The following is a 27,354-nucleotide window of genomic DNA, read 5'->3' as shown; positions in this document are numbered from 1 at the left end:
ACTGTTATCTGATAGAAAATGACCATATTTGGGGGGGTAAGAAGCTTCCTTATTGTACCAATCTTGAAAGCAGCAATACAGGTTTGTATCCAACAAGAGATGGCAAAGGGAACACAATACACAAAAGCATTTCTCACAAAAGAGTTGACTTAGTCAGGTGGATTATCCTTTATATAGATATCTACAAAGAGGTATGCATGAAAAAAAACACGTCTTTAAACAATGGTGTTTTAATAAATAAAAAAATATCCAATGTAAGCAAAATTACAGTAAACGGCTTATATTAAAAAAAATGTTAAATTGTTTTGCAGACCACCAATGGTTTTTATGTGTCTGCAAACTGTGTCATCAAATAACTGCTGCTGTGCTCACACTTTAGTAAATGGTTTCAGATGTTTGGACCTGCACCATTGTTCATTAAGGTGATAAAAGGAAGGTTAAGGAAACATCAGTAGGGGTCACAGACATGTTTAGACTACACAGCTACACACACGGAAACGTCATAGAATTATAGTCAAAGGACAAACAACGTCTTATCCGAAATGACAAAAATCGCTGTCTTGACAAGCGCTTGATCCAGGAGCCAACAAGAGTGGTATGAAAATAGCTGAAAATATACACACGTGAGGAGTAAACCAATACAAACATTACAGACTGAGAATGTTGGATTAACAGAGGAGGACACTTGTAAAAACAAATGGTGGGTGGGGGTTGGTTTCCATGTGCGACGCTTCACCTTACAGTGCGGTTTCCCTGGACTCAACCACTTGGGGCTAGAAAGACAAGATCTCTGTGAACATGTGACCTGTGAACAAACAAATGGAGGAAGAGAGAAGACATAAATAACAGTGTTTACATATAGAAGGATTTTCATTGAAATTCATTGTAGAGAATGAAATCCTGCAAATGTGCATATTGCAGTAGCTCACTGTAAAATCCATCAGCAACACAAACATTCTAAAAAATAAGTCCCTATTCCAGGGAGGCCTGCACAACGTGACGACTTTCACACCAAACAAGACCACTGGATATCCTTTAAAAATGCCTTCAATAATGGTTTAATGTAATAATGTTAACCAATGAAAACAAACTGGTCCCTATTGACACGTCTTCCCCTCTGTCCTGGGTTGTATTCATTATGGCACACAGTAGCAAACGTTTTGCAAATGGAAAACAAAAACAATCGTTGCCATTGGACAAGTTCAGGTAATCTCTCCCTGTTTCAGTCTGTTTTCTTCTGTTTGGTGCCTAATGAATACACCCCTCCACTCCTCCTTACGTTTCCACTGTTCCAGGGACAAGTCAGAGTTGTCTACCGAGTGGTCGTAAGGCTGGGCCTCAGTCTCCTCCTCTGGCTCTCTAAACTCTGAGAAGTATGGCAGGGCGAGGGCCTCTGCCGCCATCACCCTACTCTCTGGGTCGAGCAGCAGCATGCACTCTATAACTGTCACCGCTGGAGATGAAACGAAGGGAGATATTGAATAAAATCAAGTAAAATGTCATTTTAAAGTACATCATCACAGTCTCAATACACTTAGAGGGAATACATACATCTAAACAGAACAGAGGGAATACATACATCTAAACAGAACAGAGGGAATACATACATCTAAACAGAACAGAGGGAATACATACATCTAAACAGAACAGAGGGAATACATACAGTGGGGCAAAAGGGTATTTAGTCAGCCACCAATTGTGCAAGTTCTCCCACTTAAAAAGATGAGGCCTGTAATTTTCATCATAGGTACACTTCAACTATGACATATAAAATGAGAAGAAAAAATAAATCCTGAAAATCACATTGTAGGATTTTTAATGAATGTATTTGCAAATTATGGTGGAAAATAAGTATTTGGTCACCTACAAACAAGCTTGATATCTGGCTCTCACAGACCTGTAACTTCTTCTTTAAGAGGCTCCTCTGTCCTCCACTCATTATCTGTATTAATGGCACCTGTTTGAACTTGTTATCAGTATAAAATACACCTGTCCACAACCTCAAACAGTCACACTCCAAACTCCACTATGGCCAAGACCAAAGAGCTGTCAAAGGACACCAGAAACAAAATTGTAGACCTGCACCAGAATGGGAAGACTGAATCTGCAATAGGTAAGCAGCTTGGTTTGAAGAAATCAACTGTGGGAGCAATTATTAGGAAATGGAAGACATACAAGACCACTGATAATATCCCTCGATCTGGGGCTCCACGCAAGATCTCACCCCGTGGGGTCAAAATGATCACAAGAACGGAGAGCAAAAATCCCAGAACCACACGGGGAGACCTAGTGAATGACCTGCAGAGAGCTGGGACCAAAGTAAAAAAGCCTACCATCAGTAACACACTACGCCGCCAGGGACTCAAATCCTGCAGTGCCAGACTTGTCCCTCTGCTTAAGCCAGTACATGTAAAGGAAAGAATGAATGGGGCCATGTATCGGGGGTTTGGGGCCATGTATCGTGAGCTTTTGAGTGAAAACCTCCTTCCATCAGCAAGGGCATTGAAGATGAAACGTAGCTGGTTCTTTCAGCATGACAGTGATCCAAAACACACTGCCCGGGCAACGAAGGAGTGGCTTCATAAGAAGCATTTCAAGGTCCAGGAGTGGCCTAGCCAGTCTCCAGATCTCAACCCCATAGAACATCTTTGGAGGGAGTTGAAAGTCCATGTTGCCCAGCAACAGCCCCAAACCATCACTGCTCTAGAGGAGATCTGCATGGAGGAATGGGCCAAAATACCAGCAACAGTGTGTGAAAACCTTGAAGACTTACAGAAAACGTTTGACCTCTGTCATTTCCAACAAAGGGTATATAACAAAGTATTGAGATAAACTTCTGTTATTGACCAAATACTTATTTTCCACCATAATTTGCAAATAAATTCATTAAAAATACTACAATGTGATTTTCTGGATTTTTTTTCCCTCATTTTGTCTGTCATAGTTGAAGTGTACCTATGATGAACATTACAGGCCTCTCTCATCTTTTTAAGTGGGAGAACTTGCACAATTGGTGGCTGACTAAATACTTTTTTGACCCACTGTACATCTAAACAGAGAGATAAAGACAGAGATAAAGACAGCACACAGTAGTCATGCCAATGGGATTCTGCAGATTCACTATATGCGATGGTGATAGTTTTACCCTGTGGGTTGACTTTGGAAAAGAGTTCCTGAAGGTCTTTCTTTTGCACTTTGGGAAGGCTTTTGACATAGTTCTTTGCCTGAGAAATAGAATGTCAACATATTTAAATTAAGGCCAATGTGTATGTCGGGATATAGTATGTGTTTGGCCTGCAAGTACAGTATGTGTATGACTCACATCCTGAGACTGCAGTTTGGTGATGAAGTCCTGAGTGGGCGTCCCGGTGATTTTCATGATCTCAGTCAGCTGATCCAGGTCTGTGCTCCAAAGGTCAAGGTCAAACTACATAGTGAACACATAATATCTACAGTAAAGGTCAAACAGAACCACCTGGGGTAGAATCTAGTTATAGTCAGGTAAACTGAAAAGTACAAATGGAAACACGCATGATTCCACAATAAACAGCATTAACCACAGTAATAGAATTGTATAAGTGTATTGTGCAACAGTGGATGGGAAGGCTCAGGGGCAGGTCAGATCATGTCAAATCAGGATACGGTCATTGCCTTTGAACAGTGGTTTTCCCGACAGCATCTCTGCCATGATGCAGCCCACTGACCAGATGTCCACTAAGAAGAGAAGAAAAGGAGAGAATACTGTTAACTGATTACATTAGATGAGTTTATTAGTCACATGAACAGGGTCGCAGATGTAATTGCAGGATACAGTGAAATTCTTCAACTCTGAGCTCCAACAGTGCAGGTCAAAAAGAAAAGTGAATGAAAAAATATATTTACAACAATAAATATACATCGGGGGAGGGGCAGGGTAAATGTTCATTTTTTTTTGGGGGGGGGGGGTAATGCTCTCAATGGTGATACTGTAGAACACTGAAGGCCATCGGGGACAGGACACATTTCTTCAGCGTCCAGGGGGTGAAGAGTCGATGTCGTGCCTTCTGCACCAAGGTGTCTGTGTGGTTTGACCGATTCAAACTGCTGAGGAACAGTTGATGAGGATGGGGGCGTGCCAAATGTGGTTCCTCCTGAAGTCCACAATCAGCTCCTTTGTTTTGCTGACATTGAGGGAGAGGTTGTTTACCTGGCACCACGCTGTCAGTGTGTGTCTGTAGGCCGTCTCGTTGTTTGTTGTTGGTAATCAGGCTTACTACTGTCGTGCCGCCACCAAGTTGGAACTGTGTGAGGCCATGCAGTCGTGGGTATTAGGGAGTACAGGAGGGGACTGAGGACGCATTTGTGTTGAGGATTAGAGCGGAGGAGGTAATGTTGCTTACCTTTACCACCTGAAGACGGCCCGTCAGGAAGTCCAGGAACCAATTGAATAGAGAGGAGTTCAGTCCCAGTGCCGTAAGCTTTGTGGTGAGCTTAGAGTGCACTATGGCCAAGCTGCAGACAAACAGCATCCTCACATATGGATTCCTTTTGTCCAGGTGGATGAGGGCAGTGTAATGGCGATTGCGTCGTCCGTAGGTCATATCTGTACTGTTTAACCATACAATTATCCCTGGTCACCTTGCTGTGTTTGTAAGCAGCATCTCTCTCCTTAAGTTTCCTGACAAGGCAGTCATGAATATACAGTTTTTGGTAGAAAGGACCTCAATTAACATGACTGGTGTTCAGAGCTAATAAAACCATGTTTGAGTGCATTTATCACCAGGAAAAAATACAGAACAGAGCACCCCCTAATGGACATTCTACCATCATCCATAGGCTTCAATGTACACTACATACAGTATGCAATGCATTCAGTGGACACGGTCATCTACGTAGACCACTCAGATTACTTTACATCCTTGTAGAGGATCCAATCTAGGATCAATTGTATGTATCCCAGTATTAGCCTTAACCATCAGTGCCTTACAAACACAAATCCTGGACCAATTAAGATTTGTTTTGCGTAGTGTACTGACCAGTCTGGGTGTAGTGCATCCAGCTGAGGATGACCTCTGGGGCTCTGTACCAGCGAGTCACTACGTAGCCAGTCATCTCACTGTCAGCCTGCCGCGCCAATCCAAAGTCCAGGATCTGACACAGACACAACATGCTTTTATTATTACTGGACAACACGTTTACATTTGAGTCATTCAGCAGACACGCTCTTCATTCAATTAAGGTAAAACAACCACATGCCATCTACAAAATCAGTCCTACTAATAATAAATTGCACATCAATGGGACAGTTTATGACTACTAAATACTATGCAAGTTATTATTATTGCAAAACTGTGCTCAAACATCAAACCATGACAACAGAGTGAAATGTTGTCTGTTGGCCTGTGCAGAGGCCGTTAAGCCACAGACTGAGTTATTGACAGTGGAGCTGGACACAATGGTGGAATGTTTATTTAGGTTTTCAGAGCACTGTGTGTGTGACTGTGTACCTTGAGCTCACATTCCTGGTTAACAGCCAGATTCCCAGGTTTGAGGTCCTGCAGATACAAACATTAAGTGGGTCATTTTGCTGGGCCTCACACACGCACACACACTTGCATTACACAGGCTCGTGCATACACACACGCGTGTGAAAATGGCGCCATAAGAAATGGCAGCAGTTTTATAGGCGCCCAACCAATTGTGCTATTATGTCAGTTTTTTTGTGTTATTTGTAACTTATTTTGTACATAATGTTTCTGCAACCGTATCTTAGGGCAAAAAAAGAGCTTCAGGATATCAGGACAGAGATCACTCACCGCGGATTAGACAAAGAGCTTCAGGATATCAGGACAGAGATCACTCACCGCGGATTAGACAAAATATTTTTTCTTCAACAAGCAGGAAGCACAGGACCTTCTCCAAACCCCCAACAGGGCCAACATCCCCGTTATTTGCAAGAGGAGGAAATGCAGGTTTAGAGGACACAGAGCGGGATGCCTCGTGAGGACCCGCAGGAGGCAAGTGGGAAAGCTGCCGTTTACCGTCAATATTGCTTGCCAACGTGCAATCATTGGACAATAAATTAGATGAGGTAGGATCACAAATATCCTACCAGCAGGACATCAAAAACTGTAATATCTTATGTTTCACGGAATCGTGGCTGAATGATGACATGGATATTCAGCTAGAGGGATATACGCTGCACCGGCAAGATAGAACAGCACACTCTGGTATGACGGGGGGGTCTGTGCATATTTGTAAACAACAGCTGGTGCACGAAATCTATGGAAGTCTCTAGATTTTGCTCGCCTGAAGTAGAGTATATTGTGATAAATTGTAGGCCACACTACTTGAGAGTTTTCAGCAATACTTTCGTGGCTGTTTATTTACCGCCACAGACAGATGCTGTATAAGGAAATAAGCAAACAGGAAACCACTCAACCAGAGGCAGCGCTCCTAGTGGCCGGAGACTTTAATGCAGGGAAACTTAAATCAGTTCTACCAAATGCTCTCCCTCGCCCTCCATTTGGTAAATCCATCCACAACTCTATCCTCCTGATTCTTGCTTATAAGCAAAAATTAAAGCAGGAAGCACCAGTGACTCGGTCTATAAAAAAGTGGTCAGATGAAGCAGATGCTGAACTACAAGACTGTTTTGCTATCACAGACTGGAACATGTTCGGGATTCTTCCGATGGCATTGACATCATCAGTCAGTGCCTTTATCAATAAGTGCATCGAGGACTTTGTCCCCGCAGTGACTGTACGTACATACCCCAACCAGAAGCCATGGATTACAGGCAACATTCACACTGAGCTAAAGGGTAGAGCTGCCGCTTTAAAGATGCGGGACTCTAACCCGGAAGCTTACAAGAAATCCTTCTATACCCTTTGACAAACCATCAAACAGGCAAAGCGTCAATACAGGGCTAAGATTGAATCATACTACACCGGCTCCGACGCTCGTCTTATGTGGCAGGGCTTGAAAACTATTACAGACTACAAAGGGAAGCACAGCCGCGGGCTGCCCAGTGTCGCGAGCCTACCAGACGAGCTAAATCACTTCTATGCTCACTTCGAGGCAAGTAACACTGAGGCATGCATGAGAGCATCAGCTGTTCCGGACAACTGTGTGATCACACTCTCCGTAGCTGACGTGAGTAAGACCTTTAAAAAAGTCAACATACACAAGGCTGCGGGGCCAGACGGATTACCAGGACGTGTGCTCCGGGCATGTGCTGACCAACTGGCAGGTGTCTTCACTATCATTTTCAACATGTCCCTGATTGAGTCTGTAATACCAACATGTTTCAAGTAGACCACCATAGTCCCTGCGCCCAAGAACACAAAGGCAACCTGCCTAAATGACTACAGACTCGTAGCACTCGTGTCTGTAGCCATGAAGGGCTTTGAAAGGCTGGTAATTGCTCACATCAACATTACCCCAGAAACCATAGACCCACTCCAATTTGCATACCACCCAAACAGATCCACAGATGATGCAATCTCTATTGCACTCCACACTGCCCTTTCCCACCTGGATAAAAGGAACACTTATGTGAGAATGCTATTCATTGACTACATCTCAGGGTTCAACACCATAGTACCCTCAAAGCTCATCACTAAGCTAAGGATCCGGGGACTAAACCCCTCCCTCTGCAACTGAATCCTGGACTTCCTGACGGGCCGTCCCCAGGTGGTGAGGGTAGGTAGCAACATCTGCCACGCTGATCCTCAACACTGGACCCCCCCAGGGGTACATGCTCAGTCCACTACGGTACTCCCTGTTCACCCATGACTGCATGGCCAGACACGACTACAACACCATCATTAAGTTTGCAGATGACAACAGTGGTAGGCCTGATCACCGACAATGACGAGACAGCCTATATGGAGGTCAGAGACCTGGCCGGGTGGTGCCAGAATAACAACCTATCCCTTAACATAACCAAGACTAAGGAGATGATTGTGGACTACAGGAAAAGGAGGACCGAGCACGCCCCCATTTTCATTGACGAGGCTGCAGTGGAGCAGGTTGAGAGCTTCAAGTTCCTTGGTGTCCACATCACCAACAAATTAGAATGGTCCAAACACACCAAGACGGTCGTGAAGAGGGCACGACAAAGCCTATTCCCCTTCAGGAAACTAAAAAGATTTGGCATGGGTCCTGAGGTCCTCAAAAGATTCTACAGCTGCAACATCGAGAGCATCCTGCCTGGTTGCATCACTGCCTGATACAGCAATTGCTCGGCCTCCGACCGCGAGGCACAACACAGAGGGTAGTGCGTACAGAACAGTACATCACTGGGCTAAGCTGCCTCCCATCCAGGACCTCTACACCAGGCAGTGTCAGAGGAAGGCCCTAAAAATTGTCAAAGACCCCTGCCACCCCAGTCATAGACTGTTCTCTCTACTACCGCATGGCAAGCGGTACCGGAGTGCCAAGTCAAGGAGAAAAAAGCTTCTCAACAGTTTTTACCTCCAAGACATAAGACTCCTGAACAGGTAATCAAATGGCTACCCAGACTATTTGCTTTGTGTGCCCCCCCCCCCTGCCCAACCCCTCTTTTACACAGCTGATACTCTCTGTTTATCATATATGCATAGTCACTTTAACCATATCTACATGTACATACTACCTCAAATCAGCCTGACTAACCGGTGTCTGTATGTAGCCTCGCTACTGTTATTGTTCACTGTTGTTTTTATTTTTTACTTACCTATTTTTTGGCACTATTGGTTAGAGCCTGTAAGTAAGCATTTCACTGTAAGGTCTACACCTGTTGTATTCGGCACACATAACAAATACACTTTGATTTGATACACACAGGAAAAAGGAGATTCACTCACCCTATGAATGATGCCAGCAGAATGGATATACTGTAATAAAAGACGACAACAATCTCCATCAATAACATACAGCAGTAGGGTCAAATCAAGTTGTATTTATGGACTGCATGTGTAGAAATATGTATCTATGAGATTGTTTGTAGCTATGTGAGACACACCTTGAGTCCCTTCAGCATCTGATACACCAGGAACTGTACTTTGTCCTCCGAGAGATTCTGTAACTTCATCAACTTCCCCAGATCTGTTCCCATGAAGGGCATCACCAGATAGCTGAGAGACAGCGAGGGAGCGAGGGACAGATTCCGAGAGACTAAAATGTCTATTATCTTCACAATAACCAACCAACATGAAGAGGAAAGATGGAACAAAGACTTGGCTAAAAATCCAATGGGTGGAATGTGGATATTGTGTCTCCTGTTTTAGTTTACTTGAGGTTCGTGAGCTATTGTGCCCAAATATGAAAACACAAGTGTACTCACAAGTCATGGAATCTGTCCAAGGAGAGGTCTGCAGTGAATACATAGACAAGGCCAATAACCTGGTCCCAGGGAGAGAACAGAAACAACTCATGAGGTATTTAATAAGGGTTGTATTTGATATATTATAGGCTACATTTACATGTAAGTCACTAAACAGATGTTCTTAAACCTAATTGCTCCTGTAAGTCGCTCTGGATAATTGCCTTGCACAAGGGCACATTGACAGATTTTTCACCTAGCCTGCTCAGGGATTCGAACCAGCGACCTTTCGGTAACTGGCTCAACGGGAACAGATTGATATTAATATACAGTTATGTTCTTGTTGAAATATTTAGAATATTCCGTCTTATTTTGCTGTTCTGTGGGTGAGCAAGTTTAAAAAATATATTATTATTAAAACACCAGCTGTCCTACTTGATTGCAATTACTTAGTGTCACTCAGGGTAGGAAACACCTTGAGGACAACAAACCTCAAGGACTAAAGTAATGCATTGAAAAAGGATAAGAGCTGATTTTGGACTATAGGCTTGCAGGTCTTACATTTTCATGTTTCATGTGTTTGAGCAGCCTCAGCTCCCGATAGGCCCTCTTAGCAAAGAGCTCAGACTGGAAGGGCCTGTGGAGCTTCTTAATGGCCACCGTGGTCCCTGTCCTGAAGTCCACCGCAGAGCTGGAGACAGACATGGAGATGAGGTTGAGGTGTTGGAGGGAGAGAGAAAGAAGTACAAGGTCCTCAAAAGGTGATTTAAAACTTTAATTTAAGCTTTGAGTCCTATACAATTGCAGAATCAGGTTAATTCCATTTTTAAACATCCCTTCCCACTGCCTGTACACCATTTCCCAGCCAAACATAGAAAGCGATGCTTCTTTGTAGTACAACTCACAACAAATACAAATGAACCACATTGGAAGGCTGAGTAGATCTTTTGTTACATTTTGGCATTCAGCCAGTTGACAACTCTGGACAACTCTCTACAACCCACACAAGTGGCTCAGGTAGTGCAGCTCATCCAGGATGGCACATCAATGCGAGCTGTGGCAAGATTTGCTATAATAATAATATAATAATAATAATAATATGCCATTTAGCAGACGCTTTTATCCAAAGCGACTTACAGTCATGTGTGCATACATTCTACGTATGGGTGGTCCCGGGAATCGAACCCACTACCCTGGCGTTACAAGCGCCATGCTCTACCAACTGAGCTACACACACGTTTGCTGTGTCTGTCAGCGTAGTGTCCAGAGCATGGAGGCGCTACCAGCAGACAGGCCAGTACATCAGGAGACACGTAGGAGGCCGTAGGAGGGCAACAACCCAGCAGCAGGACCGCTACCTCCGCCTTTGTGCAAGGAGGAGCACTGCCAGAGCCCTGCAAAATGACCTCCAGCAGGCCACAAATGTGCATGTGTCTGCTCAAACAGTCAGAAACAGACTCCATGAGGGTGGTATGAGGGCCCGACGTCCACAGGTGGGGGTTGTGCTTACAGCCCAACACCATGCAGGACGTTTGACATTTGCCAGAGAACACCAAGATTGTCAAATTCGCCACTGGTGCCCTGTGCTCTTCACAGATGAAAGCAGGTTCACACTGAGCACGTGACAGAGTCTGGAGACGGCGTGGAGAACGTTCTGCTGCCTGCAACATCCTCCAGCATGACCGGTTTGGCGGTGGGTCAGTCATGGTGTGGGGTGGCATTTCTTTGGGGGGCCACACAGCCCTCCATGTGCTCGCCAGAAGTAGCCTGACTGCCATTAGGTACCGAGATGAGATCCTCAGACCCCTTGTGAGACCATATGCTGGTGCGGTTGGCCCTAGGTTCCTCCTAATGCAAGACAATGCTAGACATCATGTAGCTGGAGTGTGTCAGCAGTTCCTGCAAGAGGAAGGCATTGATGCTATGGACTGGCCAGCCCGTTCCCCAGACCTGAATCCAATTGAGCACATCTGGGACATCATGTCTCACTCCATCCACCAACGCCACGTTGCACCACAGACTGTCCAGGAGTTGGTGGATGCTTTAGTCCAGGTCTGGGAGGAGATCCCTCAGGAAACCATCCGCCACCTCATCAGGAGCATGCCCAGGCATTGTAGGGAGGTCATACAGGCACGTGGAGGCCACACACACTACTGAGCCTCATTTTGACTTGTTTTAAGGACATTACATCAAAGTTGGATCAGCCTGTAGTGTGGTTTTCCACTTTAATTTTGAGTGAGACTCCAAATCCAGACCTCCATGGGTTGGTCCTTCTGTAGCACAGTTGGTAGAGCATGGTGCTTGTAACGCCAGGGTAGTGGGTTCGATTCCCGGGACCACCCATACGTAGAATGTATGCACACATGACTGTAAGTCGCTTTGGATAAAAGCGTCTGCTAAATGGCATATATATAAATGGCATATATTGATAAATTTGATTTCCATTGATAATTTGTGTGATTTTGTTGTCAGCACATTCAACTATGTGAAGAAAAAAGTATTTAATAAGAATATTTCATTCATTCAGATCTAGGATGTGTTATTTTAATGTTCCCTTTATTTTTTGGAGCAGTGTATAATCTATTTAAAAAAATGAATGTGGCAAAAACGATTGGAACCATTTCCCTGTTTGACCACTAGTTTTTATATGCATTATGATTCATACTGTTGTACTCAATGTAAGGACCTATGCTGCCAGTCACAAAAAGGTAATGTGACTACAGTGCCATGGCAATGCGTATATTATTTAAAGATCTGTTTCTGAGCGTTTAACTTTTCAGTGATGTAGGAATAATACACACTTAGTTTAATTTTTGAGTTTCATACATATTGCCATTCTATTCTAGGCTGTAGTTTAGCCTACATTAATAGAATGAGTATCCTATTCAAGATGGGCACTTCCAAAGACCAGTGAGATGAGAACGCAAACAGGCTGTGAAATGTCAAAATGGGTTGAGGTGATACAGAGCACAGCCACTCCCGCGTCTTATGAAGCGTGGTGTGACAACACATCCACTGCTGTGTGCACACTATAACTGCTGATTAATGTTGTATGAGTTCTGTTTGGACAAATAAACAGTGACAAGTTTGTCATTTTCACATGTCTGCAGAGTAGAATATAGATTCAAGAAAGCACCCTATTATTAGATAACTATATAACCTGGAAGATCAGAATATCAATGGTATACAAGTCAAACCCAGGACAGAATACACATATGACTGTGTGTAAGTTAAATCTTTACAGGCCTGTCTGATGTTGCTGCTCCATTATATGTCTTTCTGCATTGGCCATGTTGAGGTGTAGCCTACAGTGTAGTGTATTCAGGGCTTGCTGGGACATGTGCATTGAGGAGTCCACAAGGGTACAGACATTCCTCCCACAGCGCCAAGGTTGGTTGGAGAGACTCGAAAAGTTGTGTGTAGGCCTGAAGAACAGACATAATATACACAATACGAGGATACAATGCACAAACTTGTCCAACATGTTTGGGAGAAAGAAACAGCATATCTTGAAATAGTTCAATAAAATTGCTTCGTCTTTTTTTATGAACATTTCTGCAAAGAAACAAAGAAGATATATTTTATGGTAGGTGTGGCAGGCTCTAGTATTTACTGTTTAACATGAGCAACATCAATACTTCACATGCAATGTTACATAACCTAGACATGAAGAGACAAGCTGGAATATAAATCAATGTAGACTATACTGTTGTGCATATGTAGGCCTATGCATGGGTGTGCATAAAGTGACAACAGCCAATATAGATTTTTGTTGAAGTTTACTGACTACAATTCACATATAGAGGAAGCTCTCAGAAGAAAATATATTGAATATCATATCTACTTTAATAACAAGGAAATAAAAACGATAATGTAAGAATCTCATTGGCTTTTGTGAGGGATTATAACTTTAGGATAGTCTGTACTATTACAATCAATGTTTTTTCCTTTCTTTTGAGGGAAAAGCTCCAACTGATCAATAGTAACAGACTTGAGCTCTGCCCAAGAGAAGACAAGCCGTTTGATTAGTGCACACAGTTTTCCTTTTTACCTCAGAGTAAAACCTTCCAACTTCCAAAAATATTATTTTAATGGAATGGTTTTTTCAGTATTATGAACAGCTAAACTTTGAGCCATAACATATCAAAAGTTAAAGAAATTCAAGTGACCAAGGAACAAGCCACAAAAGCAAATTCCACAAAAGTTTTGAAGCTTCCTGGAAAATTTAGGCAATAGATAGAATGTTATCATGACCTACAACAATGCTGTGGTGTTCTATTTGTGCAATGAAGCACTAAGTGGTCAGTATTATGGCTGCTGTGACATATATGCACTACCGGTAAAATGTTTTAGAACACCTCATTCAAGAGTTTATTTATTTTGACTTTTCTACATGTAGAATAATAGTGAAGACATCATAACTATGAAATAACACATGTAGTAACCAAAAAGTGTTAAACAACTCAAAATATATTTTATATTTGAGATTCTTCAAAAAGCCACCCTTTGCCTTGATGACAGCTTTGCACACTCTTGGCATTCTCTCAACCAGCTTCATGAGGTAGTCACCTGGAATGTATTTAAATTAACAGGTGTGCCTTGTTAAAAGTTAAGTGGAATTTCTTTCCTTCTTAATGCGTTTGAGCCAATCAGTTGTTGTGACAAGGGGAGTATACAGAACATAGCCCAAGAACAGCTCAAATAAGCAAAGAGGAACGACAATCCATCATTACTTTAAGAAATGAAGGTCAGTCAACACGGAAAATGTCAAGAACTTTGAAAGTTTCTTCAAGTGCAGTCGCAAAAACCATCAAGCTCTATGATGAAACTGGCTCTCATGAGGACCACCACAGGAATTGAAGACCCAGTTACCTCTACTGCAGAGGATAAGTTCCTTAGAGTTACCAGTCTCAGAAATTGCAGCCCAAATAAATGCTTCACAGAGTTCAAGTAAAATAAACATCTCAACATTAACTGTTCAGAGACTGTGTGAATCAGACCTTCATGGTCAAATTGCTGCAAAGAAACTACTACTAAAAGGAAAACAATAAGAGACTTGCTTGGGCCAAGAAACACGAGCAATGGACATTAGACTGCTGCAAATTTGTTCTTTGGTCTGGAGTCCAAATTGGAGATTTTTGGTTCCAACCTCTGTGTCTTTGTGAGATGTGGTGTGAATGAACAGATGATCTCCATATATGCATTTCCACCCTAAAGCTTGGAGGTGTTATGGTGTGGAGGTGATTTGCTGGTGACACGGTCTGTGATTTATTTAGAATTCAAGGCACACTTAACCAGCATGCCTACCACAGCATTCTGCAGCGATACGCCATCCCATCGTTTGGGCTTAGTGGGACTATCATTTGTTTTTCAACAGGACAATGACCCAACACACCTCCATGCTGTGTAAGGACTATTTAACCAAGAAGGAGAGTGATGGAGTGCTGTGTCAGATGACCTGGCCTCCACAATCCCCCGACCTCAACCAAATTGATATGTTTGGGATGAGTCAGACTGCAGAGTGAAGGAAATGCAGCCAACAAGTGCTCAGCATATGAGAACTGCTTCAAGACTGTTGGATAAGCATTCCAGGTGAAGCTGATTTAGAAGATGCCAAGAGTGTGCAAAGCTGTCATCAAGGCAAAGGGTGGCTATTTGAAGAATCTCAAATATAAAGTATATTTTTATTTGTCCAACAATTATTTGTAAACTACAAGATTCCATATGTGTTATTTCAGTTGATGTCTTTACTATTATTCTACATGTAGAAAAGTCAAAATAAAGAAAAACTCTTGAATGAGGTGTTCTAAAACTTTTTACTGGTCGTGTATATATGTCATAGCAGCCATAATACTGACCACTTAGTGCTTCATTGCACAAATAGAACACCACAGCATTGGTGTAGGTCATGATAACATTCTATCTATTGCCTACATTTTCCAGGAAGCTTCAAAACTGCTATTGTCAACCAAGAAAACCATGGGAAATATACATATATTTTATGATTTAATATGCAAAACAGAATGAGTAGGTGTTCTAAAACTTTTGACCGGTAGTGTAAAATCCAGCTTGTATTTACTTTTCTGGTCTTTTGCACACCAATATCTCTACCTGTACATGACCATCTGATCATTTATCACTCCGGTGTTAATCTGCAAAATTGTAATTATTCGCCTACCTCCTCATGCCTTTTGCACACAATGTATATAGACTCCCCCTTTTTCTACTGTGTTATTGACTTGTTAATTGTTTACTCCATGTGTAACTCTGTGTTGTCTGTTCACACTGCTATGCTTTATCTTGGCCAGGTCTCAGTTGCAAATGAGAACTTGTTCTCAACTAGCCTACCTGGTTAAATAAAGGTGAAATAAAAAAATAAAATAAAAAAAGTTGCCAATTATGTTATACTTGTGCGCTAAGTCATTTGCGGCTCAGTCAGTCACATACACATATGTGAACCATTCAGTACGATTCAGAGGATATGTAAATCTTCATCTACAATCATTCCTTTTCACACACATACAGACACATGATATATTGAGGTGATACTCCTAGTCTCTCAGACTCAGACGGGTCACTGTGGGACTGGACGTCTGGGCCGTCATTCATAACCAGACAGTCAATAGGCTACGCAGATCTACAGAGAGGGATTTGTATCTGTATTAAGAGTATAGATCTACTAAAGATGTGATATTTCCATAAATGTAATTATCACTTGAATCAAAGGTGTGATTTCAAATTTCTGGGGTTGTACTCTGAAATTTCCTAAAACTCTTAACAGATCCTCTCCTCTACAGACTGACTGATTGACATAGTAGCATCTTAACTCATAAATGTACTTTCCTTGACATTACCCACCCAAGTAAAGCGAGAGAGTGGAGAGGTAAAGGTAAACAGAGGTGAAGAAAAAACTGAATGACTCGCTTCTAACTTTAGGTGGGTTCACTGTCAGGGAAGGGACTACGAAGATCAGGTAACACAGATTTCATTGGCCCAAACCGGGGGCTTGCTGTCATAGGGAACACGCATTCGGGATGATGCTGCTTCTGCCCCCTGCTGTGCCTCCTCCTCCTCCTCTCCACCCTCATTCCTCTGCCCCTCTGCCCCCCTCCGGCCCAGCCAGCTCGTCTGCTCCAGACCCAGCTGGGTAGAGAAAGGCTTTTCCAGAACCTTCAACACCCGCTGGACCTATGACACAGAGAGATCAGAGAAAGATCAAACCATGAGAGGGAAATCCAGAGAAGCAAGTAAAGGCAGAGACAGCATGTTTTTTCCTTCCTTTGGAGAATCCTACTGTTCTGGTGACATCATTGCTTGATCGGAGACTGACCTCACTGAAGTCTCCGTTCTCGGCTGCCTCTATTGCATTCTGGGCAATGTAGTTCCTGAGAACGTATCGTGGGTTGGTGCCATCCATCACCTTCACTCTCTCCTCCTGCAGTGCCTGGAGGTCACTCTGGGCCTCGACCTCCCTAGCCAGACGCTCCCTGCACCAGTCACAACACACAATTAGATTCATTAGGGCACACCTGACTAAAACGCTTTGCAACGGAGAACAAAAACAAGGATGCAGTTCGTCCCTCCCTATGTCAGTTTTCTTCCATTTGGTGCCCAATGAAACTCCCCCACTGTTCAGAGAGGATGGGCTGGCATGGTCAAATAACTAAGACTAACACCACCTCTACTGCAAACATTTGACCAACCTGCTTTTTTCTAAGCTTTTATTCCCTTCCCTTCTCATCCACTCCATCTCCCAATGCTACATTTCTAAAGCAATATATCTGATGGTAGAGTTACCTTCATATAGTGTCAAACACTGAGTTGGAGAAAAAGACAAGTTCAAGTCAGGGCCTGTATTCACTGCATGGAATAGGAGTGCTGATCTAGGATCAGTTTTGCCTTTTGGATCATAATGACTAAGACAGGAAGACCTGGGGCTGTATCCACAAAGCGTCTCAGAGTAGAGAATTAGTTGTAACTAGTAACTATTGAGAAAATATATTTTACCCCTAATCTTATGGGTAAAAATAAAAGCTATGCATGAAGCCTCTTTAGTCATAAGAGTCCCACCTAGTCGACAGATATTAAGGAGACCTCACGAGGCATCCTAACCTGTTAAGGGAGTTACCAGCAGGTGTTTTGATAGAAAAAGGCAGCGAGTCAGTGGTTCCTGCACTATAGACAGGCAATTGCTTCGGAGTTGTTAAAATAATGTTTTGATAATTCGATATGCTCAACCTATAAACAAGCTAGGCCTACATGCAACATTATATTTTGAGAATGATTTGACATGAGGCCTAATCCACATCATATACCTAAATACTAGACTAATACATGATTTAAATCAACCTATATTATGTTATTTAAAGTTACCCCTTTGGAGAGCAATATCACATTGTTAAAAATATATTCCTAAATGCCTATAACTTGTGCAATTGAAAGCATCGAGGCCCTATTTTAACTGATTGTGTTCGGTGAAAATTATAAACCTTTCAAACATTTTCTGCAACATTATTGTCAAGTAACGTGATGCCTACTGTGCCAAAGCGATTTAAAGTTGAACGGGAGTGACAAGTGTGTTGATATAGCAGTAATACTATAGAAATTCCACTTTTAAAAACCATCATACTGTATGATTCAGTACAATCACATCGGCAACAATTAAGAGTAGGCAAAGTGATCGTGTCAAGCAAAAATTATATCAAACATTTTACCATGGCAACATTTGATGTACAGTCACATTCACAGTGGTTGTCTGAAGCGTGCTATAACGTTCACAGCTGGCATGCCTCATTGCAATTGTTACAAATGATTGGAAATAACCAATGTCAATGACTGTCATCACGATCTTTCCTTTGCGGTACCTAAAACTGTTGTGATTACTTGCTGAGAAACTTTTGAGAGTTTATTTTTATTCCTGGCTCAGAGTTTGTCTGAGCAGTGTCTTAGCAAGATCCTAAAACCTACCCTGAGCTGGGAGTTTTTGTTGTCTTAAAATAGGTTAACAGGATTCCTAGGACTTTTTCTGAGATGCTTTAAAAATACAAGCACTTGCCTATATGAGGTGATCCAGGTGGCCCAGTCCTCCCTGTGCTTGGCCTTGACCTCTACCTCATCAGCCTCAAGCAGCTCCTTCAGCCTGCCCAGCTTCTCCAGCTGCATGGCCACCGTCCTCCGGTCTGATATCATCTGGAACAGGGACGGGTTGCTCTGGGCCAACTGCATCAGCATGGCCAACTCACTGAAGGGTGGAAGGAGAGTGGTGTCAATGCAAAATGTCAAAAATGTGATCGCAAAAAAAATAACTAATAGAAGGCAGAGGAAGGTGAAAGAGATGGACTAGAATAGACAAACTTGGGTCAGAGGATCATGCCCATCTAATGAACTATGTCCACTACTGTATTATTGACCAAATTCCAAAGCTCTACTACAGCTTCAATGACCCAAGACCAAGAAGCTTCCAACAAACCATTACCTGTGTTCTCATTGCTTATGTCAATATATTATCTCACCGTGGGTCCATGCTGGGCTTGTTGGCAGCCTTGAGCTCCTCCAGAGAGGCACACTGCTCCAGGAGGAGGTCTTTGGCCATTTTGATGACTCCTTCCTCTGCTTCCCCATCTCCCTCAGTGGGGCAGGGGATCTGGCTCAGACAGCGGAATGTGTTGGTGAAGTCTGCTCCTAGTGTCCAGGAAGAGAAGGATCAGATATTAAATCAGTCATGCTTAGTCAGTGTCATAGCTGTCTTCTACTGGCAACATGTCTTCTGTGTGAATAATGTGACCGTGAATTACCTTTCTATGCATCAGTGCTGAGTGTTCTGCGGCACACCCCTCAGTTGTTTGTCCCTCCTCATTCCCCATAGCTTTCTTATGTACACTCACCAGCCAGTTTATTAGGTACACCACCCTGTTCATTAAAACGGATCGCTCCTACAGACAGTGAGTCATGTGGCCGTGGCTTGTTATATAAAACAGGCAGACAGGCATTCTGTTACAGTTCAATTGAGCGTTAGAATGGGCAAAACGAGTGACCTAAGTAACTTGAGCGTGGTACGATCGTCGGTGCCAAGCGCGCCAGACCCAGTATTTCAGAAATGGCCACCATCCTGGGCTTTTCACACACAAGTGTCTAGGGTTTAACGAGAATGGTGTTACAAACAAAAAACGGTTCTGGAGGCAAAGGAGGGTCTGACCCTGTACTACACTGAACAAAAATAAAACACAACATGTAACAATTTCTAAGATTTTACTGAGTTACTGTACATCAGTTAATTTAAATACATTCATTAGGCCCTCATCTGTGGATTTCACATTACTGGGAATAAAGATATGAATCTGTTGGGCACAGATACCTTAAAAAAAAGTAGGGGTGTGGATCAGAAAACCAGTCAGTATCTGGTGTGATCACCATTAGCCTCATGCAGCGTGACATCTCCTTCGCATAGAGTTGATTGTGGCCTGTGGAATATTGTTCCACTCCTCCTTAATGGCTGTGGGAAGTTGCTGGATATTGGTGGGAACCGGAACACGCTGCCGTACAAGTAGATCCAGAGCATCCCACACATTCTCAAAGGGTGACATGTCTGGTGAGTATCCAGGCCATGGAAGAACTGGGACATTTCCGGCTTCCAGGAATTGTGTACAGATCTTTGTGACATGGGGACGTGCATTATCATGCTTAAACATGAGGTGATGGCGGCGGATGAACGGCACAACAATGGTCCTCAGGATCTCATCACGGTAATTATGTGCAGTCAAATTGCCATCGATAAAATGCAATTGTGTTCGTTGTCAGTAGCTTATGCCTGCCCATACCATAACCCCACCACCACGAGACACTGTTCACAAAATTGACACATGACACTGTCTGCCATCTGCCCAGTACAGTTGAAACCGAAATTAGTCCGTGAAGAGCACACTTCTCCAGCGTGCCAGTGGCCATCGAAGGTGAGCATTTCATTTTTCCTAGTGAGGATAACGAGCACGCAGATGAGCTTGAATTCATACAGAAATGGTTGTGCAAACCCACAGTTTCATCAGCTGTCCAGTGACTTGTCTCAGACGATTCCGCAGGTTAAGAAGCCGGATGTGGAGGTCCTGGTCTGGCATGGTTAAACGTGGTCTGCGATATGAAGCCAGTTGGACGTACTGACAAATTTTCTTAAACAACGTTGGAGGTGGCTTATGATAGAGAAATTAACATTAAAATTATCTGGCAACAGCTCTGGTGAACATTCCTGCAGTCAGCATGCCAATTGCATGCTCCCTCAAAACATGAGACATCTGTGGCATTGTGCTGTGTGACAAAACTGCACAATTTAGGGTGGACTTTTATTGTCCCCAGCACAAGGAGCACCCATGTAATGATCATACTGTTTAATCAGCTTCTACCTATGCCACACCTGTCAGGTGGATAGATTATCCTGACAAAGGACAAATGCTCACCAACAGGGACATAAACAGATTTGTGCACAAAGTTGGAGAGAAATAAGCTTTTCATGCATATGGAACACTTCTAGGGCCTTTTATTTCAGCTCAAGAAACAGGCGATGTATTTTTGTTCAGTGTAGATGGATGTACCTAATAAACTGTCCGGTGAGCATGTCTCTCTCCCCCTACCTGTGTTATGCATGGTCTGCAGCAGCTCAGTGATGAGCATCTCGTCCTCCGGTTCCTCCCTCCTCAGCAGGCCCAGCTTCTTCCTCATGTTACCCAGGTAGAAGGTGTTGTAGAGGGGCAGGTACTCGTCCAGAACAGCCTCTGCCCGGCCTGGGGGCAGCTCTGGGTCCAAGGCTTCGGCCAGGCGAGCCAGGTTCCAGCGGCAGATAGCCGGTTGGGCCTGATAGGAGTAGCGGCCTGAGTTGTCTGAGGCATTGCAGATGAAGTCAGGATCAAACCTGCAGACAAGATAGAGGGGAAATTAGGCAGTGTTAAGCCAGACCCTTGTTTGGATTCAGTAACAAGTACATTAAAAGTGATGTTGAAGTTTGAAGATGGCCATAATCAAAATAAAATAAAGCAGGTCAGCCATCAATGCTAGTCAAGGCTACTGCTGTGGAAGAGATGGACTGCTGCTGAGTACTGTATGATGTACCTGTCCATGAAGCCATAGGGGCCATAGTCTATTGTGAGTCCCAGAATGCTCATGTTGTCTGTGTTGAGGACTCCATGGCAGAAACCCACACACTGCCACTGGGCCACCAGCCGAGCTGTACGTAACATCACCTACCAGTCAGGAACAAACACATACACGCACCAGTGTCAGAACAGAAGGAAGAGGAGATTACTTAGTTTAAACTTTAAATGTATCTCTTGCTTAGGTGCTGGGTTAGGCAATACATATTTAGGGATTATATACTGTGGTGGTCAAATAATATTTTTCATGAGAAAATTCATTAATAGCACAGTGTGTGCTAAGACAGTGTCACACTCACTGTATTTCTTCAACGTCCTAGCGACAGCAGATTAACAGGATAAGAGGATAGCAGTGTTCTTGGATCCATGACAAAAAGGTCAAGGATAGAGAGCGCTCAAATGTAGGCCTACAGTCTGCATTGAGTCAAATTAGTTTTACTTTCATGAAGGACATAAAAGGATATCCTTCAAGTTCATAAAGCCTAAGAGCATTACTGTACCCTTTAACATAATGAATCATGGATGCTTCACTGAATCTAGTGGTGTTTATACTATACCTCTCTGAAAAATGCCACATTCCTCTCCACTCTGTCAGTGTGGTTCTGCTGGATCTCTGGGTAGAAGGTCTCTATGACATAATCCATCATCTGACCTCTGATCGCATCATGGCCGTAGCTGGGGCCCTGGCGGCCTGTGTTCTCATCAGTCGCCTTGAAGATCTCAAAGGACCCAAACCTGCACGCACGCAAACACAATGATCAGAGTGACACGTTTTAGCATTGTTCCTTAATTAAAGTCATTTGCCATAACTGTAAGACTGAGAACATGTGATAGGCTATGCACCTGATGAAGGTGGGTGCGATGCGGAGGACCACAGAGCACCTCTCTTTGCGGGGGTTCCCACTGTAATACACATCCCGTACCACCTTGCTGTCAGAGGTCACCAGCGACCCCGCCCTCGTGGTGGGCACGCCCAGAGCAAACACTGCTTCGCTGCACAGAAACTCCCTGATGCTGGATCGCAGCACCTTACGCCCATCTGCTTGTCTGGGAATGGAAGAGAACGTATGATAGAAATCTATTCAACAACATTAGCACATTTTCTTGGGCTACAATGATAGTCAACTGTATTTAAACTGAGGAATTTGACTGAGGAAACAGATTCATTAGCTAAAGAATTTTTAGAACTGTCTAGTCATGCTTATGCAATACTGTCCAACCTGGAGTAGGGCGTCAGTCCAGCTCCTTTGACCTGAATCTCCCACCGGCCACTGGGGTTCTCTCGCAGCAGCTCTGAGCACTGGTCTGCTGGAGCTTTTAGTTCACCCAGATAGCAGGCCGCCCCGTCCCCCAACTGTCCGGCGAATGACCCGAACTGGTGACCGCAGTAGCAGTGCGCTGCAGGCTCGGACCCTGGCATTACTTTGGAGCCGCTCAGGTACTCTGGACCCAGTGGGTCGTTCAGAACCTCCATGGCGTTCAGCCCAAGCAAAGCTAAAGCATCATTCGAGACGGCCACAAATCTGGGCTTGAGCACTGGTTGTGGTTTTACTCGAGAGAAACAGGCTCCTGTCACCCTTCGCGGACCAGGTTCTTCTGATGTATCCAGTGGAAGTTTCTTGAGTGCGACATTGTCAAATTCGAGGCGCTCGAGCGGTGAACGACTGACCGCCAGACCCATGTCGTCCATAACAACAGCGAAGAAGTATCTAACCACGACGACAATACCAGAGCGAAGAAAATTTGATCGTGCCAGACGAAGTTTTAAAGAAGTCATCCAACTAAAGCCGGTAGGTCTGTTTAAACTCAGCAGAGACCTCATTCACACCTCCAAGATATGACGCTATCACAGGTCTGCACTACGGATGTTTGTCAGAAATGGTTTGCTACTCTATTATTGGTCCTACCGGAAACAATAGGAGACGGAACTTAGACTTGTGCATTGGCCATGTCAGCCTGATGGCAGCCAAGGAATCCTTAAATGTCTAAATTAATGAGAGATGTTAGATCAAATGAAAGAATAAGTACAAATATAATGATTTTTATTTATTTAAATAAAACATATATTTTATTTTAAAGTTTTTATAGTTCAATGCATAATTCAGGCTTCAATATTTGGCTTGTTTACAGTGAAACTACTACAGTGAGGGTGGGCATACAGACCATCTGAGAAAAAACGTTATTCACACACACACAGAATCCACAACCTGTTGTCTGAGAGTCTTACCCAATATGTATATAGCACACCCAGACATGCAGTATGTACGAACAGAGACATTCAGACAGAGACAGGAAGACACAGAACAATGGGGGACATATAGAGATGAACAACCACAGCTCTCAATCCAGTCCAACATAATCCCTTAAATGAACCCATTAATTCCTAGGGATTACGGTTATAGAATCATGCACGTTTTAGATTAGAGTAATTTAATCTGGATGTCAGATGTTCCTGTACAGAGAGAGTTCATTGATGGCTTGTTGTACAAATTGCATATTTTCTCATCATGTCCAGTGTGACCTATCACTCCGGAAGCTGCAGTTATGTTTAAGATGTTGAAGGTGCCTCGGTACAATCAAATATTAAAAAAAATAAAACATTTAAAATGCATTGCTTGCTTCAGCATCTCCGTCATGAAAAAAATATCAAACATTAGCCCTTTTAAATTAAGTATGTAACACGTGTTGGTGTTATGGTATTTTACCCTTCCAAGTCCAACCAATACATTACACACAACTAACCTGCTGACATGCAGTTCTTTGAAAAAATGTAATCATGACAGTTCACTTAAAATACCAGTACAAATTTGAGCTGGGCATTGCCTTCAACAGTACAGGTATTTATAACACACGTCTAAGCATTAGGTTGTTCTGTCTGTATCCACCAGTATGGCTGGTTGTGTGTAACGCCAACCAGAACAGATCAGTTTATGCCTTGAGGAACAGTAACTTGTGTGCCCAGAAGAGAGATGTAGTCACTATAACAACTGAAATAGCCCATTCCCTGGGTTTACTGTCCTCAAACGTACTATGAGCCCTTTACACAGTAAAGGAGGCACTTGACTGTCTGTGTAGGCATAGCACCACTAAAACTAGTTACTAAAATCTCATCTCTTGGCTGGGGAGAGAACTTTACCACAACAGTGGGAAACTAAAGTGTAGTCAGTTACATACACTATACTGTATATACAAAAGTATGTGGACACCCCTTCAAATTAGTTGATTCTGCTATTTCAGCCACACCCGTAAAAAATTGAGCACACCGCCATGCAATCTCCAAAGACAAACATTGGCAGTAGAATTGCCTTACTGAGGAGCTCAATAACTTTTAGCATGGCACCGTTATAGGATGTCACCTTTTCAACATGTCAGTTTGTTAAATTTCTGCCCTGCTAGAGCTGCCTCGTTCAACTGTAAGTGCTGTTATTGTGAAGTGGAGCAACAATGGCACAGCCACTAAGTGGTAGGCCACACAAGCTCACAGAACGGGACCACTGAAGCACGTAGCGTGAAAAGATCGCCTGTCCTCGGTCGGTTGCAACACTCACTACGAGTTCCAAACTGCCTCTGGAAGCAATGTCAGCATAATAACTGTTGTCGGGAGCTTCATGAAATGGGTTTCCATGGACGAGCAGCTGCACACAAGCCTAGGATCACCATGGGCAATGTCAAGCGTCGGCTGGAGTGGTGTAAAGCTCCCTGCCATTGGACTCTGGAGCAGTGGAAACATCTTCTCTGGAATGATGAATCACGCTTCACCATCTGGCAGTCCGAAGGAAGAATCTGGGTTTTCCCTGCCCAAATGCATACTGTTTCCCCAATGCATAGTGCTGGTGGGGGAGGAATAATAGTTTGGGGCAGTAGTTCATGGTTAGTGGATATGCCCCATTGAAGGGAATCTTAACGCTACAGCATACAATGACATTCTAAACTATTCTGTGCTTCCAACTTTGTGGCAACAGTTTGGGAAAGAACCTTTCCCTGTTTCAGCATGACAATGCCCCAATGCACAAAGCGAGGTCGATACAGAAATGGTTTGTAGATATCGGTGTGGAAGAACTTGACTGTCCTGCACAGAGTCCTGACCTCAACCCCATTGAACACATTTGGGATGAATTGGAATGCTGCGAGCCAGGCCTAATCGCCCAACATCAGTGCCCGACCTCACTAATGCTCTTGTGGCTGAATGGAAGCAAGTCCCAGCAGACATGTTCCAACATCTAACATCTCTTCCCAGAAGAGTAGAGGTTGTTATAGCAGCAAACGGGGGACCAACTCCATATTCATGCCCATGACTTGGAATGCGATGTTTGACAAGCAGCTGTCCACATACTTTCGGTCATGTAGCATACTTACATAACTTCGGAAAGTATTCAGATCCCTTCACTTTTTCAACATTTTGTTATGTTAGTCTTGTTCTAAAATGGATCAAATACATTTTAAAAACTCAGCAATCTACACACAATACCCCATAATGACAATGCAAAAACAGGATTTTAGAAATGTTTGAAAATGTATTAAACCTGAAAAACAGAAATGCCTTATTTACATAAGTACTCAGACCCTTTGCTATGAGACAAAATTGAGCTCAGGAGCATACTGTTTCCATTGATCATCCTTGAGATGTTTCAACAACATGATTGGAGTCCACCTGTGGTAAATTTATTGGACATTATTTGGAAAGGCACACACCTGTCTATATAAGGTCCCACAGTTGACAGTGCATGTCAGAGAAAAAACCAGGCCATGAGGTTGAAGGAATTGTCCGTAGAGCTCCGAGACAGGTTTGGGTCGAGGTACAGATCTGGGGAAGGGTACCAAATCCTTTCTGCAGCATTGAAGGTTCCCAAGAACACAGTGGCTTCCATTATTCTTAAATCGAATACATTTCAAACCACCAAGACACTTCCTAGAGCTGGTCGCCCAGCCAAACTGAGCAATCGGAGGAGAAGGGCCTTGATCAGGGAAGTGACCAAGAACCAGATGGTCTCTCACAGAGCTCCAGAGTTCCTCTGTGGAGAAGGGAGAACCTTCCAGAAGGACAACCATCTCTGCAGCACTCCACCAATCAGAGCTGTTTGGTAGAGTGGCCAGATGGAAGCCACACCATGGTAAAAGGCACATGACAGCCCGCTTATGGTTTGCCAAAAGGCACCTAAAGGACTCTCAGACCATGAGAAACAAGATTCTATGGTCTGATGAAACCAAGATTGAACTCTTTGGCCTGAATGCCAAGTGTCACGCCTGGAGGAAGTCAGGCAACGCTAATCACCTGGCTAATAAAATCCCTACGGTGAAGCATCGTGGTGGCAGCATCATGCTGTGGGGATGTTTTTCGGTGGCAGGGACTGGGAGACTAGTCAGGATCGAAGGGAAAAATGAATGAAGTAAATTACAGAGAGATCCTTGATGAAATCCTGCTCCAGAGTGCTCAGGACCTCAGACTTGGGCGAAGGTTCACCTTCCAACAGGACAACGACCTGAAGCACACAGCCGAGACAATGCAGGAGTGGCTTTGGGACAACTGAATGTCCTTGAGTGGCCCAGCCAGAGCCCAGACTTGAAACCGATCAAACATCTCTGAAGAGACCTGAAAATAGCTGTGCAGCAACGCTCCCCATCCAACCTGACATAGCTTGAAATGATCTGCAGAGAAGAATGGGAGAACTACCCAATTTTTAAAAATAATTTTTATTTAACTAGGCAAGTCAGTTAAGAACAAATTCTTATTTACAATGAAGACCTAACGGAGAACAGTTAACTATCTTGCTCAGGGGCAGAACAACATATTTTTACCTTGTCAGGTCAGAGATTCAATCCAGCAACCTTTCGGTTACTGGCCCAACACTCTAATCACTAGGCTACCTGCCATCCCAAATACAGGTGTGCCAAGCTTGTATCGTCATACCCAAGAAGACTCAAGGCTGTAAT

General features: G+C 43.5%; 2 protein-coding genes across 2 annotated transcripts; both read right to left on the bottom strand.

Annotated features, from left to right (window-relative positions):
* Positions 1-143: 143 nt before the first annotated feature.
* On the bottom strand, positions 144-12,839 carry LOC118395817 (mitogen-activated protein kinase 12-like). Its single transcript, XM_035789773.2, has 12 exons — positions 12,529-12,839; positions 9,848-9,977; positions 9,308-9,366; positions 8,987-9,098; positions 8,829-8,858; positions 5,487-5,534; positions 5,016-5,130; positions 3,643-3,714; positions 3,323-3,402; positions 3,146-3,224; positions 1,280-1,453; positions 144-805 (listed from the first exon to the last, which is right to left on the bottom strand). Exons 1-12 carry the CDS (start codon positions 12,837-12,839, stop codon positions 774-776), a joined length of 1,242 nt encoding a protein of 413 aa, XP_035645666.1. The 3' UTR covers positions 144-773.
* LOC118395816 (protein adenylyltransferase SelO-1, mitochondrial-like) lies at positions 12,748-23,340 on the bottom strand. The gene is made up of 9 exons (XM_052466007.1): positions 22,644-23,340; positions 22,267-22,470; positions 21,981-22,158; positions 21,383-21,513; positions 20,908-21,185; positions 18,799-18,967; positions 18,338-18,527; positions 16,617-16,769; positions 12,748-16,474 (listed from the first exon to the last, which is right to left on the bottom strand). Exons 1-9 carry the CDS (start codon positions 23,243-23,245, stop codon positions 16,247-16,249), a joined length of 2,133 nt encoding a protein of 710 aa, XP_052321967.1. The 5' UTR covers positions 23,246-23,340; the 3' UTR covers positions 12,748-16,246.
* Positions 23,341-27,354: the final 4,014 nt, after the last annotated feature.

Source organism: Oncorhynchus keta, chromosome 17, assembly GCF_023373465.1.
Source record: "Oncorhynchus keta strain PuntledgeMale-10-30-2019 chromosome 17, Oket_V2, whole genome shotgun sequence".
In the NCBI taxonomy this organism is placed as follows: domain Eukaryota; kingdom Metazoa; phylum Chordata; class Actinopteri; order Salmoniformes; family Salmonidae; genus Oncorhynchus; species Oncorhynchus keta.
Note: the sequence above shows the minus strand (reverse complement) of the source record. Positions and strands in the feature narration are given on the sequence as shown.